General features: G+C 34.6%; 1 protein-coding gene across 1 annotated transcript in view; it reads right to left on the reverse strand.

Moving 5' to 3' along the window:
• The window catches only part of LOC123552657 (E3 ubiquitin-protein ligase rnf213-alpha-like), a 129,432-nt gene extending 111,132 nt beyond the window's left edge, over nt 1-18,300 (reverse strand). Inside the window, exons 1-7 of the mRNA XM_053540042.1 lie at nt 18,171-18,300; nt 16,783-17,459; nt 7,976-8,751; nt 5,824-5,864; nt 4,617-4,769; nt 3,243-3,478; nt 6-295 (exon numbers count right to left, since the gene is read on the reverse strand). Coding sequence (XP_053396017.1) covers nt 6-295; nt 3,243-3,478; nt 4,617-4,769; nt 5,824-5,864; nt 7,976-8,751; nt 16,783-17,275 — 1,989 coding nt within the window. The 5' untranslated portion in view covers nt 17,276-17,459; nt 18,171-18,300. The remainder of the gene's footprint in view (nt 1-5; nt 296-3,242; nt 3,479-4,616; nt 4,770-5,823; nt 5,865-7,975; nt 8,752-16,782; nt 17,460-18,170) is intronic.
• Nucleotides 18,301-19,247: the final 947 nt, after the last annotated feature.

Genomic DNA, 19,247 nt, shown 5'->3' on the forward strand with positions numbered 1-19,247 from the left:
CTCACTTCTTTCTTCATTTCATACTCTGATTTAAAACATTCCCCGTCATTTACGTAGGTCTTCTGCAGCCCGTGAATCAAGCTTTCAGTCATCTCTCCTATATTAAGAACTGCGACAGAAGCAGACAAGTCCGCACTTAAAACGGGCTGGATAATTTGCTCTCCAAATACCTGCATCGCTAACTTAGAATCATCTTGTAGCTTTTGATTTCGAAATACATGGTCATTTATCAAACTCAAAAATATGCCTTTATCACTTTTTCTGTTTGCGACACCATCAAACTGATGCCAAATTGCTGAAATGCAAATTGATACACTAGATTAGTGTCATAACATTTACCGAAATTTTGATCACTATATTTCTTTTGCTGCGAAGGTAACTCTGAAATGAACAAATATTATCAATCCAAATGAAAACAAAATGAAACGGAAAAAATAAGTTACTAATAGGGATGATGGAAATAGTAAGATGAATCACTGATTTCAAACTTGATCTTGAGAGTACTTTTATCTAAAGTAAGGAAAGGTCTACACAAAAAGGCAAAATCATTTTTACACCTAAACAAAAGTATATCTCAAACTAGACGTGCATTTAGTTAAAACAAATCTACATGTACAATCATTAGCATTCCTGTTACATGTTAATGTACTTTTTGTTGGAAGTAGAAAATAATGTCCTTAATTGGAAGTGAAATGCTATATAAAATGCTATATAAAATGCAAATAAAAAAAACAGGGTCATCTGCTTGAAATTTTGCTAAATCGAAACATTTTAATTTCATTTTTACCCGTAGAAAAAAAATCAATATGAATTTTATCGCAAGTATTGAGTCAAATTCCATTTACTACCTTTATATTTTCAAATGAGACCGCGGTACCAATTGTTATTAACAAAATCATTATAACATTTGATATCACACGTGTCTTCAAAACAAGTTTTTCTTGCCAAATCGATAATCGTACAGTTATAGGAATCACTTTCACACGCTACAATGACTTTGTTAAAGACCCATCGATAATTAAAATTCTGCTATCTGTTAAAGTCCCAGTGTGGTTTATACCCATATAAACGTCCAAAAACATTTAATTCTTAAATAAATTTCAACAATAATTAGGCGTTACCTAGCAAGATACACGACAAGGAATCTATGTTCATAACTGACACCCAAGACTGTATAACGCAATACACGAAAAGTATTTATTTGTTTTTGTAACGCTTCAAGTAGCACAAAAAGTCACAACTGTATTAGATTGGATTTAATAAATAATCATATTAAATGAAAATTCACTATGATTGCATACAAGTTACCATAATAAAGTATATGCCACATAGAGTATATATAGGCGAAGGGTTACTATACATGTGCGGGAAATTTGCCAGCCTCTAATGGTACACATTTTCCAAAGACAAAAGCGTTAGAAAAATGCAGATTGAACTTTGTCTTAAAAGACCCACCTCAAAATAGGTGTGTTCTATTTAGTTTCCATGATGGTAATTTTACATGGTTTGTATAACAAACTTGAAAAATAATAGTATCTGCATTGTTGATACAGGTACAAATTGACACCGAGGGAGGTCGAGACATGGGTATTTCCTATCTAAAAGTTTCGTGGATTTCATGTAGCAAATAAGCATAGTATCTGATATATGTAATTACGTTTTGACCAAAGTTTATTTCTAAATACTAAAATTTTTATTCAGCTGAAATATTCAAACATTTCAGAATAGAATATGTTGAATAAAAGATTCAGAATAGAATATGTTGAATAAAAGATTCAATAAATAAAAACGATAGAAAAGGAACAGCTGACAAAACAGTTGAAAATACAATACCTAAGTACGGAAAGAATGTCAACCTGCTATATATGAGTTAACCACTTTCAATTATTCTGCTAAAGCTTCATATTATTAAGTTACGTTGTTGTTGTTCGTTTTCATGATAAAATTATTTTAGTTCAAGATATCACAATTTTCTACTGAGACATGGGGAATATCAAAGAAAAAGGAAAAGTATGTGTAAGAAATCAAACTACATTTATTTTCAGAATAACCATGATAAATAATAATGCACTCCTGTCTTCCCAATAAAATCTTTGATTAACAAACATTTTCTTACATTTCGAATGATACTTTAATAACAGTACATAAAAGCTGCAAAGAAGTGACGGAAGATTCATGAAAAATATTTCGGTAAATAATGTCTGTTTAAAATCAGCTTAATTAAAAACCGTACTTTAAACATAAAGCTATTAATTTGTCCGGTTACTGATATGTAACGACATGATGTCTATTATGTATTTTTTCAAAAGAGTGAATATACATGTACAAAGGCTGATCACTACCAAATCAAATGTAAGCCAACGCTGATCTAGTCACAAGTAGTCCAAATATAAATAGTCATAGTCTGCCTTCCTCTCCTCGTGTCCGTTCTTGGTAACATTACGATTTGTTTTACCTCACTGCGTTTCAGTATGTATGTGTAGCGCCTGCCAGATAAAAATAGCAGCGTAGGAACTTTTTCTCGAAAGAGACATTGAAAGAAGCGAAAAAAGTAAGTTCAGACGGTTTTATACAACGAATTGTAGCTTCCCCTCTTTCCTTTATTCTATGATAGCGATACTGTCCTTTACGAGAATGTAAGTCTCTGAAAATCTGATATGCTAGACAATGTCGAAAAAAAAAACGTTTTTTAGTTAGTAATTTAATATGAAATAAAGAACAGTTGGATTTAGTGGTGGTCAGCCTACAAACACATTCAGAATGTCGTAATTTAAATGTTGTCGTGAATTTTCAGTATTGTGATCTGTTCCGGTTAGACATGTGCAGGTACATAACCTAAGGTAAAACTAATCATCAATAAAAGAATTTTCTTTCATGGCCATGTTGAACTGGGCACAAATTTAACCCTTACTGATAACCAAATGACTATTTTATTGTTCATATCTAATATAGTAGAAACTTAATAAATTATGCTTAGTTGCAATATAATGAGCAATTAATTGTTTTATTACTGTGTATAATATATACAATACCCAAGACACTACAGGTAACCGTCAAAGTTTATTCTACGAACATAATCTCTTTTCAGTCATCATTTTCTTTACATTTTTCTCATAGTGTATGGCTTTAATAATTCTGTAGTATAAAGTAGAAAATAGCTCGTTACATGTTTAAAGGTTACATTAACTTTTACTTAAAGCAATAAAGTTAAAAATAACCACACACGTCAGACATATGCTTACTTGATTTTTTTGAGTCTATTCTTTCCCGCGGTACATGGAGTTTTCTATCAAATGAAGCTCCTGTGCGCCCTTTGACAAAATAGTGCTCCCACTGACCATTTTTGGCTGCTTTTCCTTGCTTATGTTGGGCACTTTTAACTACGAAATATTTATAATATAGTCTGCTATCTCCAGTTACACGATTCTGCGGCACATCATATGTGTAAGTCATTTCCGTGTATCCTGAAGTTAGTTCCCTAAAAATATGAAACAGAAGTGTAGAAGGGTAGAGTATAAGGGTGCACTTATACTTCCATGCTAAAGAGCTAGCTTTTATAGCGACGTGGTAGAGTGTCCGCCTTAGGTGTGAGAGGTCCCAGGTTCGATTCCCAGTCAGGCTTGAAGTATTTTCAGCCTGTTACATTTGGCGCCCAACGTAAATAACTCATGAGTAGATGTGAATGGACACCTTGGAACGTCTCATAGAGGTTCAAACTCCTGGAATTTGAGGACAAATTCTAAAATGGAGGGGGTGTATGTAGAAGGGTAGAGTATAAGGGTGCACTTATACTTCCTTGCTAAAGAGCTAGCTTTTATAGCGACGTGGTAGAGTGTCCGCCTTAGGTGTGAGAGGTCCCAGGTTCGATTCCCAGTCAGGCTTGAAGTATTTTCAGCCTGTTACAGAAGTCTAAATCTTATCGAAAATTCTCACAAGAAACATTTATCAGAATAAAATATTCATTTTATGGTCCTCAAATGTTCAAATACTGATGACAAACAAAACTCAACCAAACGCACAAGCCAAGGTTGAAATTAGCTTACTGCAATTTTGTTCATTATAATCATGTTTTTCGTAGAAGATTTTGTCCTTCTGTAGCACTTATCCTTTACCTCCTAGATCCATATGCCGCGCCAGAGACCGATTGCATATTCAAATAACATATATTTATTTACATGTAGTTAAGCGGACAAAAACTGTCGTGGTTTCGGACAAACCTTATAATGCCTAGAGACATAAATCCGTGCACAATTCATATTAAAAACGATGGAATTTTTTAACTTTTTAGATCTAAAATTCTGTGAATTAAAGCAACCATGAAGTCTTCGAACATCGGTCGTTTAATAGCATTTAAAACTCTTTAAAACTGCTTTTCTTTTGCATTTCAAATGATATTTTTCTCGCCTCAAGGTTCAGATACTTTTTTTTTTCAAAAATGCATCTTAAATCTTGTTTCGATAGAGTAGTAATGTACTGCCAAAATAATAATTTAGACAAGTTGTTATATTACGATTCGAAAGTTTTGCGATAATTTAAGACACACTTACAGTAGAAACGACATGCAAATTAATTATTGGAACTGAAGAAATTAGTTTATGTAAAAACAAATGAATTACCTGACAAATTCCATGTGGTGTCTATAAGGCGGACGGTCATCCGAAGTTTTCAGCCGTATTACAACATTGTCAATATTGCTGTCAAAGTTAAAGTCTGGTGATATCAAGACATGAAACTGTACTCTAATCATTTCTTCAGTATCAGTCGATATTCTGCAAAACATTATATGATTTAGGTCTATATTGTATAGTAGGTTACGATATTATAATAATATGCAGTGCTTATAATTTGTTGTTCATCACATTTTAATCTGGAGATTTTGTTTTACAGTACAGCATGAGGCAAAATATTGTTTAGCCACCAAATATGCTTAAGTAAGTCAACAGTCTATCAAAACAAGCGTTCTTGAATTACATATTTGAAATATTCTCTTCCTTAAAATGCCTTGATCCTAGTTACCATTGAAACCAGTATTTCAAGCCCATTTTCGTTCCGATTGTATTGCACACAAAGAGTAAAAATTGTGGTATGTCGATATATCCTTAACAGACAGGTATCTATGCAGACTGTTGATATAATAATCTACGCCCTTATCACATATCAAATGCCGATACACCTGTATGCATAACAAGTACAAAATATAAGGCACAAAAAGCATATTAAAACGAAAAGACATTGAAACATCAGCCTTTCTTTTTCTCTGTAATTTTGTTTGATAGAAATATTTCAGGTAGAGGATTGTAATTAACATTGATTTTTCTTTCTATGCATTTGCATCTTTTGCGTTTTAAACGATTAATTACAAAATTCATTCGAGGTTTAGTCGAATCATATCTAATAATTTGCGCGAGTAAGGAAAAGGGGATTGGACTTATCAGTGTGATTCAGTCATTATTTCTGGTCCTTTGGGTTCATATAACTTATCGGATGTTACCCGATAAAGTGAGGAATATAGCAAACTCTATCACCTCTCAATCGATTCATCCTAGTCCTTAATGACTTCGCATGGGTGCGTTTACTAGAGGAAACCGAAGACGGTGTTTTCTTAAGTAAGTTGAATGTTTCGATATTTCAATAGTCGTAATAATTCAAATTATCTATGCAACGCCATTTAATTTTGCTATAATCAAAGTGGTGTTGAGATCTATTGCAGATTTGTCTGATCAGCAATTAAAAAAAAGTAAAAAGGACTTACCCCTCACCCCCTCAACAAAAAAAAAAAACAAAAAAACACACAAACAAAGAAAACCAGCAAAGGAAGTCTACCTGTCTAATGTACGTTTACTTTCGTCGGGAGTACGTTTTGGCTGAAAAAAAACCAACAAAAAACAATTATACATTTATTTATTCTGCGTGTTCAAACTATTTGTATCTGTATGTTAGGAGAAAGCAATCTGCAACATTTAAAGATGTTTGTCCAAGTAAAAATCTTTTGTTAGTTTCTATTCGAGATTTTTTTATCAAGATATAGATAGAGATGGTACCTAAAAATCCAAATTCATCTTTTCAGGATTTTTTTTCAGTGTGAAATGACAGCTAAGTGTACCAATTTACTAAATATATTTATGTGCCCCCTACCCCCACACCCCCCATGTAAAATTAGAAATATTTGATATATAAAAATGACCTTCTAAAATATATGAAGCAAACTGGACAACTCATTTTTTTCATTGATTTTGGGATTTCAACAATTATAGTCTATATCAAAAGTCTCTGCAGCTAAATAAATCAATAGAGTATAGTGTAAGTTTAGTCTACTTTCAACACTTTGAAAGAGCCTGTAATGGACTGTCTTTTGGTAAATTCAAAATCCAAGACTAGCCAAGAGTCTAAAACTCCTGTAAAATTTATGAGAGACAGAAAATGACATGCTCTTTATTATAAGCTTACGAAAACCATACCAAAACTTGACCTGACATAAGTTATTAAAGATTTCATAATGTGAAGAAACCCCTTAGTAGGCTACAACATTTTACCATCAATATTTTCCACTCATGAATGCACACGATTCATGTTGATATAACTGTAAATGTGAGGCCCCAACAAAAATCTGTTTTTAAGTTGTGTGAAGAGATTAAGTTGTAAATTAATGTGAACATCTGAAGATAACCGCTTGCCTTGTTTACAACAATAAATAAAACACCTTATAGTTTATTTAGGGTTGTGGACGGGTAACGAAAATCGTCAAATTATCTGTTCTCCATTCATGCTCTTTCATCAATTTACGTTCTTTATGGGAAGCAATGATTGTGTTAAGCATTAATTACATTCTGAGAATGTCAAATTGCTTACAAATACATAATTACACATTAATTGCAGAGAGTCATTATCGATACAATACCTTAAAATGATATAATTACATCCGATAACTGTGACATTTTGTGTTACACTATTTGCAGCAAAGTATTGAACAGTCAGAGAAATGCTTCAAAATGAGTAAAGCATAAGAAACACTTTGAAAATGATTAACTGAACTGATGAATATAACAATAGTCAACATATGCTGTTACACGTATGTAATTTTACGTTTTTGTAATTTGTTGCGTATACATTTTACATTTTAATATATCAAATTTTGTATAAACCAAATTATCATCATTCAGAACAAAAAATAACTTTCGCCAAAAAATCAAAACATTTATCCGAGGTAACGTTTTTTACTGTCGTAAATTTCTTGAAAGGAATTCATGCATTATTTTGTTTTATTTTGATGCACTACTTAACTTTCTAGCGGAGCCTCAGACTAACTTATGAAATGATTGTTAGCGTAAGCCAAGAGAAAAGTGTACATGTTGTATATCGAATACAAAGAGTTTTCAACAAAAGTAGGTCATATTTTGTCTGTCTGATCAGTTGTTGGAAAAAAAGATTTAGTTTTTCTTTCACTTGTGACCACATTTTTATGTTGGCTTCAGTTTATTGGTTAATTCAGAGTTGTTCCCCTTAGATTTTCTTGGGTAGGTACCATCTCTCATATAGATAATGAAACCTATAATAACAAAATAACAACAACTTTCTACTGCCACTACAAGTCGTTTAAATTGAGCTATATTCTTCATATCTTTAATCATAATTATGATAAAAATATGTAGGTTTTGAAAATGTGTTTAACAACAGGACTAAATTGGAAAGTCTTAAAAATGTTTCCTTTGATGAAGTACATGAGAAAGAAGGCAAGAAATTGTTTAAAACGAAATACTAAACCTGCTGTGAGTACAGTAACAGTTTAAGACCTTTAATTAATTTTTCTACATTTCAATTTAGGAAAAACAAAAAGCATGTTCAAGCTGTTTTGTTATATAACTTGAATCGGCTAAAATATCAAACTTTTATTTCTGAAGTCGCTTATTGTTTTCCTTTATGTAATTCAGATTCCGTATCAATTTTCAAACATTTTTGTTACGGTAATAATACTCACATCTTTTCCACGTGTTTTAGAATTGGGTCTCTCAGCTGGTGTTTTCGTTTTACTTCTGGTTTCCATTTTAGTTTTGTAGTCGCCGTCAACATCAGTCCCATCCTTGTCAGATTCCGTTGCTTGACTTGCCGTATACTTTGCATCATTGTTGAGTTTGTCCAGTGTTTGAGCTTCCGAATGAACACCCGTTTGTGCTTGTTTTTCTTGATTCTTACTGGATCTATTTTTATCATCATCACTTTTTGTTTCTAATGATTTATCATTTTTAATGTTACCTTCAAACAGACTACATTGATGAGTAGCACGCATTTCGGGTGGGTTTTCAGAATGTCGGGTCTTCGTTGATTTGCCCATACCAAATACCATACCGGAATATTGTTCTGGATTCAATGACTTATCAGCGTTTGATGTTGTCGTCTTGGAAAGTTCAAATCCGTCTTCCCACACACATCGCCCCTGCTTATTTACAATCTCTATATCCTTGTCTGTTTCTGTCTGAAGCTTTTGTCGCTTAGCATCTGTGTCCTTTTTATGCTTCCTTTTATTTTTCTTTCTTTTCTTTTTCTTTCCTTTAATTGCCAATAATTCAGGCACAGCATTCTCAGCTATTTCTTTTTCATCTCCCATTTTAGTACTTTCAGTGTCAGTATCCGAGTTTGATGTGTTGCTGTCCTTTACCGCGGTACCAGTAGCGTCATCATCGATAACATCTTTACTTTCATCTGTGTCTGTCAGCTGTACACGATCCATCTTTTCTGTCAAATGACCTGGATCATCTGCAATATATGTTTACTGTTTAACAATGTAACAACTCATTGGTATATCTTGATTTGATGGTTCTCATAAAAGATTGTTCTTTATCATTTTTGATTTGAATCTTACATTTGTTATTCTGTATAATATTTTCATTTAGCTTGATATGTCAACTATAAATATTTAAACAATCTTGCATGCATATTTGGATCGTATAACGCTCACTCTAAATAACGTTCCCCGAGGAGCTGTAGTACTGCATACCGCTCCCATCCGAATCATGCTCCTCGGCTGCTTTACACGAAGTGGATGTATACTCCATTCGCATAAAGCTAGAAGCTTGAATAAAGTCAAGAAATAAATTACAAGTTTAAATCCCAGCTTGAATAAGAACAAGACATATATAGAAAAATAATATTAAAAAGCATCATCATCATCATCATCATCTTAATAATAATCATAATCATCATCACCATCAAATCCTTATTATCTTCTTCTTCTATGTCTTCTACTCTGTAACTACACTTCACTGTATAGTTTTGGTACATGGCCAGTTCATAGAGTTTTATGTTAAATATGTATGGTTTGTAATTGAATAAAAAAGATGAGAATAGATGAGCGAGGGTACGATACGACGAATGACAGTAATTAAGGTACAGTGCTTTTCTGCACGGACCTGAACAATGCTTCGAAGGGTCTAACACTTCTTGGGGTCAAAGTATAATTTGTCCAATACATAAGTCAGGAGCCCTTAATGATCCGAGCTACTATAGAAATATATCTGTAACTACCACAATGTACAAAATCTTTTCTAATATAATGAACTCACGTTTATATTCGTGGGCTGAAAACAATAAAAAAAATTGATGAAGCCTAAGCAGGTTTTAGATGTGGTTATTCTGCCATTGATAACGTGTTTTGTTTACAAGCCAAGGCTCAGAAATACTTATCTAGACCTGGTGGTCGTTTTTACTGCCTATATGTTGACTTCAAGAAAGCTTTTGATAAGATAAACCATAAAAAGTTATTTAAAAGTTTACAATCTAAAGGTGTAAACGGTAATTTTCTCAGGATCCTTGCTCAAATGTATCAAAATTTACAATCTTGTGTTAAGACATCAACGGAGAGAGTAACGGATTATTTTCCGTGTAACATTGGTACAAGACACGGGGACATAAGTAGTCCTGTGATTTTTTCCTTATTCATTGACCAGTTATCCTCCTTATAAAAATCAATTCAGGTATTTTTATCAACAATTCAATACCTGGTATATTATTCTGATGTTTGCAGACGACATTGCAAACTGTGCAGAAACTGTATTTAAGTTCAAACAACAACTCAACGTAATAGAACAATGTTGTAATTCAACTGGGATGGAAGTTAACCTCAGTAAAACTGAAATAATTGTATTTCGAAATGGTGGCCCCTTAAGAATTAATGAAAGATGGTTTTTCCGTAGCCAAGTAGTTAGCGTTACGACAGTTTATAAGTATATGGGCATCTTATTTACGCCGACCCTATCTTGGACAGCAGCTAAAGAAAAGTTAGCGTCACAAGCACAAAAATCCATATATGCTATGTATAACTATCAAAGGCCATTTGGATATTTTAATATTAAACAATTGTTTCAGTTATTTGATGATATGGTAAAACCAGTACTCTGCTATGGATCTCAGATTTGGGGATATAAATATTCGCCAGAAATAGAAACCATACATACCAATTTTTGTAAAAGATTTCTTGGAGTAAAACACTCAACGAATAATATAATTGTTCTGGGAGAATGTGGCAGACTACCAATGTGTATAACCTATTATTCAAACTGTGTTAAGTATTGGTGTAAACTAATACAGAGGGATAACTCTAGATACCCTAAACGGTGTTATTATATGCTAAAATCTTTAAATAATGTAGGCAGAATCACCTGGGCTACTCGGGTCAATCACTTGTTATTTTTGTATGGTTTCGGTTATGTTTGGGTTTCACATGATGTTGGAGGTATTGATTCCTTCGTTAGTATTTTTCGTCAAAGATTCATAGATTGTCATACACAAAACTGGAAACAGTTTATCGATGAATCAAGCCGATGTCACCATTATAAACATTTTACAACTTTATTAAATACAGAACGTTACCTTACAATAAATTTACCATTTAAATACAGGCTAGCAATGTCAAAATTTCGTTGTTCAAGCCATAAGCTGCATGTTGAAACTGGTAGGCACAACAATACCCCTTTTGAATCTCGTATCTGTCAATTTTGTTATAATAGAAGTAACACTAGTATTGTTGAATGTGAATATCAAGTCTTTTTTCAATGTGAGAAATTTAGTGAGATCCGTAATCAGTATCTTCTAAATTGGTATTCATCTGACAGAAGTATACAGTTTTTATAACATACTTAGCTCTGATAATGAAAAGGTGTTATATCAAACAGCATTGTATCTTGAGGAGCTTTTAAATAACGTTTATAAGTATGATATTCAGCAGCCTATACAACTATTATATTAAGATATTTTTGCTAGTTGACTGTGTGCTGAATCTATGAATATATATCTCAACTTAATCAGAGTATGTGTGTATATTTTGTGGGATCACAACTATTTGATTTGAACCACTTACTATATATTATGTTGTGTATTTTGGGCCGGAGGCCTTTGTTACATTTAATAAACTTTTGACTTGACTTGAAAAAATTCCACAATGATTCTTGTTGTCAAAATCAGACTTGAAAGACGTGGCGTTAAGGACGACACTGATACAGTTGTAATATAACATCGTGTTTCATCGAAAAATGTCCCTCTCATCATATTTTAAAAGTTGAAAAAAAGAAACAAGTTCAAATTGAAACACCTTTGACTCCGATAGATTTTTCACGTTGAAAATTATCTCTGGCGGGTTATTTTTTAACAAGGTCAACCCAGACGAGGCATGATGTTGGATGACATTCATGGCAATTTTTCAAAGAAACGTTTTAGAAAATGACAATAACGAATGTGATAATAATGATGACGACGACGACGGTGATAACGATGATGATGTTGATATCTTGCATGAGTTTGTCAAAATTATGTTAATCACCACTGAGCTAGGATGCTTAAAGCGTAACGTCTTTCGACTAGCTTAGAAGAGTATGTGCATGTCTTCCGCATAAGGCTACTGGGAAGTTTTATGCGGAAGAAGAGTACTCATAACGCTCCTGGGTAGCTTTATGCGGATGTGAATTACGCTTAACACTCCCCGGAGAGTTTTATCTACGGTAGAGCACAGCGCACGTATAAAGTTTGAAGCCTAGTTATGAGCTCTGGATTGTACTATTACCAAACCTATGAAGAAGTCGATGCATTAATGATATTACATCTCCTTAAAGTTCCTCAAGGCTTTAACTTTTATATTTAAAACAGACAAACAGGCCCGGTCCAGGGCCGGGCCAGGGTGGGGGAGTGACTTATACTCCTCAAAGTCGCACCCAACTATTTTGGCAAAGGAATAAAATTTTCTCAAAATTTAGACCCAAAAATGCACCAGAGGGCACAACTTCATGCCTGTATTTCAAAAATTTCCAGGGGAAGACTCCTCTAACACCCAGACAGGAGGGAGGTTTCCCCTCCTGAACCTGAAAATTTTGACCTAAAAATGCACCAGAGGCCACCATTTCATACCTAAATTTCAAACATTTCCAGGGGGAGTCTCTCCTAAAACCCCACACAAAAGGGGGATACTCCCTCCCGTACCTCAAAATTTATACCCCTTGATCCCTCTAACACAAGGGTGTGTCCCCTCCCGTACCGACCTCCACTGGCGCTATGCTCCTCGCCGATTACGCCTTCGTTCCAAATTTGTGCCCCTTACCCCCACCCCCACCCTATCCCCCTAAATCATTTTTTTCTGGATCAAGGCATGATAAAGCAGCAGTCCAAATAGAGAATTTACATAGATGGTTAGAAAAACACTACTTTCAATATTACACATAAACTGATACAGGCAGAGCCATAAAGGGGCTTATGAAGTCAATGGATTCGATAATTTCGATAATACTTCCTACTATGTTAATCAAATATTCGAACGTGAAAACAATTACTGAAAATATGATTTAACAAAAAGTAACATTTTATATTCATGAGAATGTGACAGACACATTTAAAAAAGGCATTATGACCCTATGATATGTATAACGATAAAAACCAAACAATCGTTAGGTTTATAAATACATTGTTGCGTGTTTCCGTTTATTGCATGGATTGTATATGTGTAACTTGACTCCAGACCGTCGTATATAGTTACATTTTACTATTTGCTAACCTTCATTTTAAAAGGAAAATATCGTATATATACAATAATTTCTTTACCAACTTATCCGATAAGAAGCATCATACGCTTTAAAATTATTATTACCTTTTTAATAAACAGTTAAATCTATATCGCTTCCTTTTAAAAGGTTAAGCGTGTTAAGCGCGTGATCAGCGCGTAACATGTCTCTGTAATGACAATTTTAAATTCAGTACAATATCGTATTACATGTAGTTTTTCAGTTGTATTACGTGGATATTTTCTGAAAGTATGGTGGGAAATACCCGATCAGTCACTGTGTGCAACTGTCAAAGACTGAGTATACATTTTTAGAAAGTAATACATGGATATTTTCTGAAAATGTATACCCGATTATTCAACATGTGTCAAAGACTAAGTAAACATTGTTAACTAGTAGTACATGGAAAGACCAATCATACACTGAGTAAACATTTAAGTATCATTCTGTGGATGAATGGTCATTAAAATCAGAAGTATTCAGTCCAGTATCTGTTTCTTTTTATAAATTATTCATAAAATTTGGAGCTCTTAAAAGAAATGGCAGTTTTCTTCTGTTCTTGCCCATAACCATAAAAGCACCGCATTTAACGGAAATATCATTATAGAATTATAAGCTCAGCACTGGCACCAGATCAGAAAGAAAATGCCTCCGTACGTGTTATACCCTACCCCTAGGTATTCTATAAGAACCTTATAGAATACCTAGGGGTAGGGTATAACACATACGGAGGCATTTTCTTTCTGATCTGGTGCCAGTGAAGCTCAGGTGAGTTTGTGTGATCGCTCGATGTCCGGCGTCTGTCTGTCCGTCAACATTTGGCTTGTGTATGCTATAGAGGCTGTATTTTTCAATTGATCATCATGAATTTTAGTCAGAATGATAATCTTGATGAAATCTAGGCCAAGTTTAAAAATAGGTCATCTGGGATCAAAAACTAGATCACTAGGCCAAATTGTAGAAAAACCTTGTGTATGCGATAGAGGCTGTATTTTTCAACTGATCTTCATGAAATTTTGTCAGAATAATTGCCTTGATGAAATCTAGGTCAAGTTTGAATATGGGTCATCTGAGGTCAAAAACTAGGTCACTAGGTCAAATTATAGAAATATCTTGTGTATGCGATAGAGACTGTATTTTTCAATTGATTTTCATGAATTTTAGTCAGAATGATTGCCTCGATGAAATCTAGGTTGAGTTTGAATATGGGTCATCTGGGGTCAAAAGGTAGATCACTAGGTCAAATCAAATAAAAACATTGTGTATGAGATAGAGACTGTATTTTTCAATTGATCTTTATGAAATTTGGTCAGAATGATTGCCTTGATAAAATCTAGGTATAGTTTGAATATTGGTCATCTTGGGTCAAAAACTAGGTCACCAGGATATATTTAAGAAAATACTTATTTAAATTCAAGAGACCACATTTTTGGTCCAATCTTAATGAAAATTGGCCAGAATATTTGTTTCCATGAAATCACTAGGTCAAACAAGCTTACACTGTTATGGTGTGTTTCTCAAGTGAGGGACCTAGGGCCATCTTGGCCCTCTTGTCTTTTTTGTTGTTTTTTTTCGTTTGTTTTTGTTGAGTTTAACGTCACATCGACAGCATTATATGGCGACTTTTCCAGCATTTGATGGTGGAAGATCACACATGCGTATTAATGTGTCACGGGCGGGCACCTTGGTAGAACCACGACCTTCTGTAAGCCAGCTGGACGGCTTTTTCAACACACCGAGCGAGGTTGGAATTAACAGAAATATCATTATAGAATTTTTTTTTTTCGTTTGTTTTTGTTGAGTTTAACGTCACATCGACAGCATTATATGGCGACTTTTCCAGCATTTGATGGTGGAAGAAGATCACACATGTGTATTACTGTGTCACGGGCGGGCACCTTGGTAGAACCACGACCTTTTGTAAGCCAGCTGGACGGCTTTTCAACACCCCGAGCTAGGTTGGAACTTACATCGGTGAGGAGCAAGTAATTCAAAGTCAGCGACCGTAACCACTTAGCCACAAAGGTTACAGAATTAAAGTTATACATAAATATTTACCATTGGCATAAGCCATTGAGTTTAAGCTACAGTCACACATACGGATATGTCCGTGCGTTGAGGTACGGTGTGAAAGGACTAGTCTGTGGGTGTATAACTACGGAGCAGAATGTCTTAGTACGGGGAAAATGGTGAGAAACAGGAAACAAACAAAACAATACAGGACGCAAATAAGTACGGATAGGTACGAGGTACTACGTTGAATTACGTTTTACTGCGCCTTGCAACTTGCCCAGCGCACGGACGGGTCTGCGGTAAACTACGTTGAACTATGCTTAAAGCAATGGTCACATTTACGTTCACGCACGTAGTTGGTCGTAGTTAATTTTAAACGTAGTTTGTCGTACGTTGAAGTACGTGTAAGTACGAACAACTACGTTCAACTACGAGTAAATCGGGTAGGGTTAACTAGGGTATCACTATGTCTTACCACGAGTTACTACGTTACACTACGTATATACTACGATCGAAGTACGAACAACTGCGACAAATTACGATCAACTACGCTGAGCTACGGAAAAGCGTTTTGCCGTAGTGGAGCCCTAGTTTAGTGTAGCCGTAGTGGAGCCCTAGTTGATCGTAGTTGAACCGTACTGTCGATGCGTTTTTCTTATACTACGATCAAAAACGATACACACTACTGTTAAGTACGATCAAGTACGTTTAACTAAGATCAACTACGTTCAAACTACGGTCACAGTAGGGTCAAAACATCGTAGTTAATCGTAGTCAGATTTTGAACATGTCGAAAAATTATTTGCTTACTACGGACAAATCATAAGTTCGAACTACGATCATTACTACGTTTGACTACGATTATCTACGTGTAACTACGCTTAGTTCGATCAACTACGATCAACTACGATCATTCCTTACTACGATTAACTACGTGTACAGTGTGACCACGCCATAAGTACGAGCAGCCTCGGATAACTACGTTCGGCTACGGAGAGGTACGTAACAGTACGGATAACTACGTTTAAGTACGCTTAACTACGGATGAATAAGTTTCAGCCAAGTTGGACTAAAGTCACGCTCAAATGGCTACGGTTCGCTCAAACTTTTGTGCATGTTCAAAAGTTGGAGAAACTTGCAAGTTTGGAATAAGTTTTGAATACGTTTTGGTACGGATTAATACGAATGACTACGCTGAGGTACGGCTCAGGTACGGACCGATACGGATTACTACGTTTCTGTCCGTAGCTAGACGTAGCTATCCGCGCCGTATGTGTGACTGGGGTATTATCGAGGTATAAGCTACGGTCTCATGACCTCTTTTGATGAATCAAATCAAGTTGGAGATATTGTATACAAATTTCAGTGGTAAATGCAATATTAAGTATCATTTAAACATAGGACAATACATAGACAATGTTTTTGACAATATATAGATTTGGAGGAAATTGGATAAATCTAAAGACCTCAGCATTACGCTACAGTATTTATATTATATACCATCAATATTAAATAGAATATGTTGCAATTCTTGTCATAAAGATTTACGAGTCATCATAGATTCAAATAAACGGGTTTCAACAGGGTACATAATAATACGTTATGACTTTACACCTCATTATAAAAGAAGTCCATGCTGACTTTGTAAGACAAGTTAGTTGCAAATTACAAATATAAAGCTATCATATACACAAGCACACAACAAGTTAATGTGAACTGATGTTAAACAAACCTTCATTTAAAGCACTGACTGACGTCTCCAGCGCCGTTTGCGACTGTTTCGCAGATTCTAAATATTCCAGATTCTCAAGACTTGTTTGAATGCCTTTCAGAAATTCACCCGAGTCTTTCAACATTTCAAGTTCTTTGACTGCCTCATTCATATCAAGACCATCGCTAGCAATACTGCTCACCAGATTCAAGTAGTCCATTTCATCATCATTCAGGTTCAATGCATGACACAGTTTTGTAATAGTTAGAGACAGATCACTCCAAATTGTTGTAAATTTTCTTCCATCTATAGCAGTGTCGGCTTGATGGGCGGAGACAATATCTTGCATATCTCTTAGCTTTACCACTGATGATATATCACTAGCAGTGAAACTTGGCTTAAAATTTTCAAGAATTACAAATGATAAAAGAGCAATGTCCCATTTTGATATGTCAGTTGAATGTGGTGAAGGTGGGTATAAGATATCCCGTTGGGTCTTTGATATGAGATCCATCCGAGTTGCATATTATAGATCTGTTTTCTTCCAGGAACGTCTCCAGACTTACATTTTGTTTCTGAAGTCCTTTTATGACTACTTTCCTCAGTACTTCAGTACCGCCCTTTACTAGCAGCAGTATAAACCTGATGTAATAGGCCTTCTCGTTTTCAAGTGTGAACATTTTGAAGCCTAAATAACTCTAAAGTGTAAAATTGACTTCAGTTTATTTACTCTATATATCATTATAGAAATTAGTATTGTTAAATTATTCAGTCATAAGTTAGTATACAAAAAAAAGTTAATAAAGTGTTAAAACTACAACTAAAACATTACTGACGTGTGTAGTAAAATTATATGGATTTATAATAAGATAATAAGCCACTCACATAGGTATGTGAATTCATATTGCTTGTGGAGAAAAAAAGAGACAGACACATGCTACTGAAATATTTTCATTTTCTCGATTGAAAAAGTGTCAAAACGCTTGATATTTCATGCATATCGTTAACACTAGAAATTAAAGGTTGTTCTTGGCGTGATAAATATATAATTCTGAGTCAAACTACTGTAAACTACCGGTACTCAAAGCAAGAAAAGTATGTATCTGGAACGGTTGCACTAATTTTGTATGAATGAATATAGTCTTTAAAACACATTGCTGTCAATCATTAATCAAAGGTTATTAATCAATATTTAGCAATGTGTAGACGTATGTTTAGTCATATATTACCCCTTCATATAGTCATATCGTATATATCTCATAAAAATCTACATCCACTTACAAGATTTGCTGAAATACGTTAGAATAGAACGAAAAGAAGTGACTGAACTTACGGAGGTAAAACAACAAATAACGCTAAAAAGAAAAGGAAGAAACAAAGAAATTCTAATCAACAATTAAAACAGTTACCTTAAACAAAGCGGCAAAACCTTAAACAACTCATCCTTCTTTGGTGAAATATCATTTACTGTTATTTCAACTGTGACTGCGGCATAACAAATACATTTTCAGAAAATTTAAACTATCGTATAAATTCACTGTGTCTAACCCGTAGCTTAACTGCAATGTAGAATTCAAAATAATCACTCGTCTAAATATCATTATGATTATAAACATACATACTATTCGTGTATTGTTCCTACCAATATTCACATATATCTTGCCGCAGTGGCTGCTCATACTAAATGACCTGATACTAGTACTAGTAGTCTGCCCGTTTGATGCGCTTTAATGTGGATGGGTGGGGTATCATGATGTCTGTCTACAGCATAAATTCCAGTGAAGCAGCTCTAAATATTCAGCAATGTGCTCACTGATGCAAATTTAACCCGTCGTTTTATGACTGAGAAAACGTTAAAGGACAATCAAATCAAACAAACAAATAAATAAACAAACATTCATTTATACCACTTTATTTAGAATCAAACTTAAATAGAAACACTCGGCGATATATGACCATTTTGTGTCGATTCGCCGTAAAACCCAACTCACTCACTCACTAAATAGAAACACATATGGCAGTGTCACTTAAAACGTAGTTACGGATACGCCGAAGATAGTCTTTTTGTGATCCTTTGCTGTTACAAGAAGAATAAATGTCATGAATCCTGTTGAATTTCCTGGTTATCTAACCATTTGCTTTCTGTTAATGTATTCTTACTAATGGCCACATATTTCTCATGGATCATAAATCAAATGAACGAGTGTTCAAACTCAGTTACAAAGCTATAGCTCCTATAGATTTAAAAAAAATGAACTTAACAAATATGTGAACACAGACACTTCAATTTTCTAAGTACAGTCCCTGGCTCGCGGATTTTTCAAAGTCCGCGCTTCCCCGCGATTGGACCCTAGCGCGGACAATTTCCTGAGCCACGGGGATGCGCGTTTTTTCATGCATCTCCGCAATACATTTAACAGCGTCCGCCGCGACCAAATGCAATAAAATCGATTGCGGTGTCCCGCGATGATCGTCGCGGCGCATCG

Source organism: Mercenaria mercenaria, chromosome 4 (genome assembly GCF_021730395.1).
Source record: "Mercenaria mercenaria strain notata chromosome 4, MADL_Memer_1, whole genome shotgun sequence".
Taxonomy (NCBI): domain Eukaryota; kingdom Metazoa; phylum Mollusca; class Bivalvia; order Venerida; family Veneridae; genus Mercenaria; species Mercenaria mercenaria.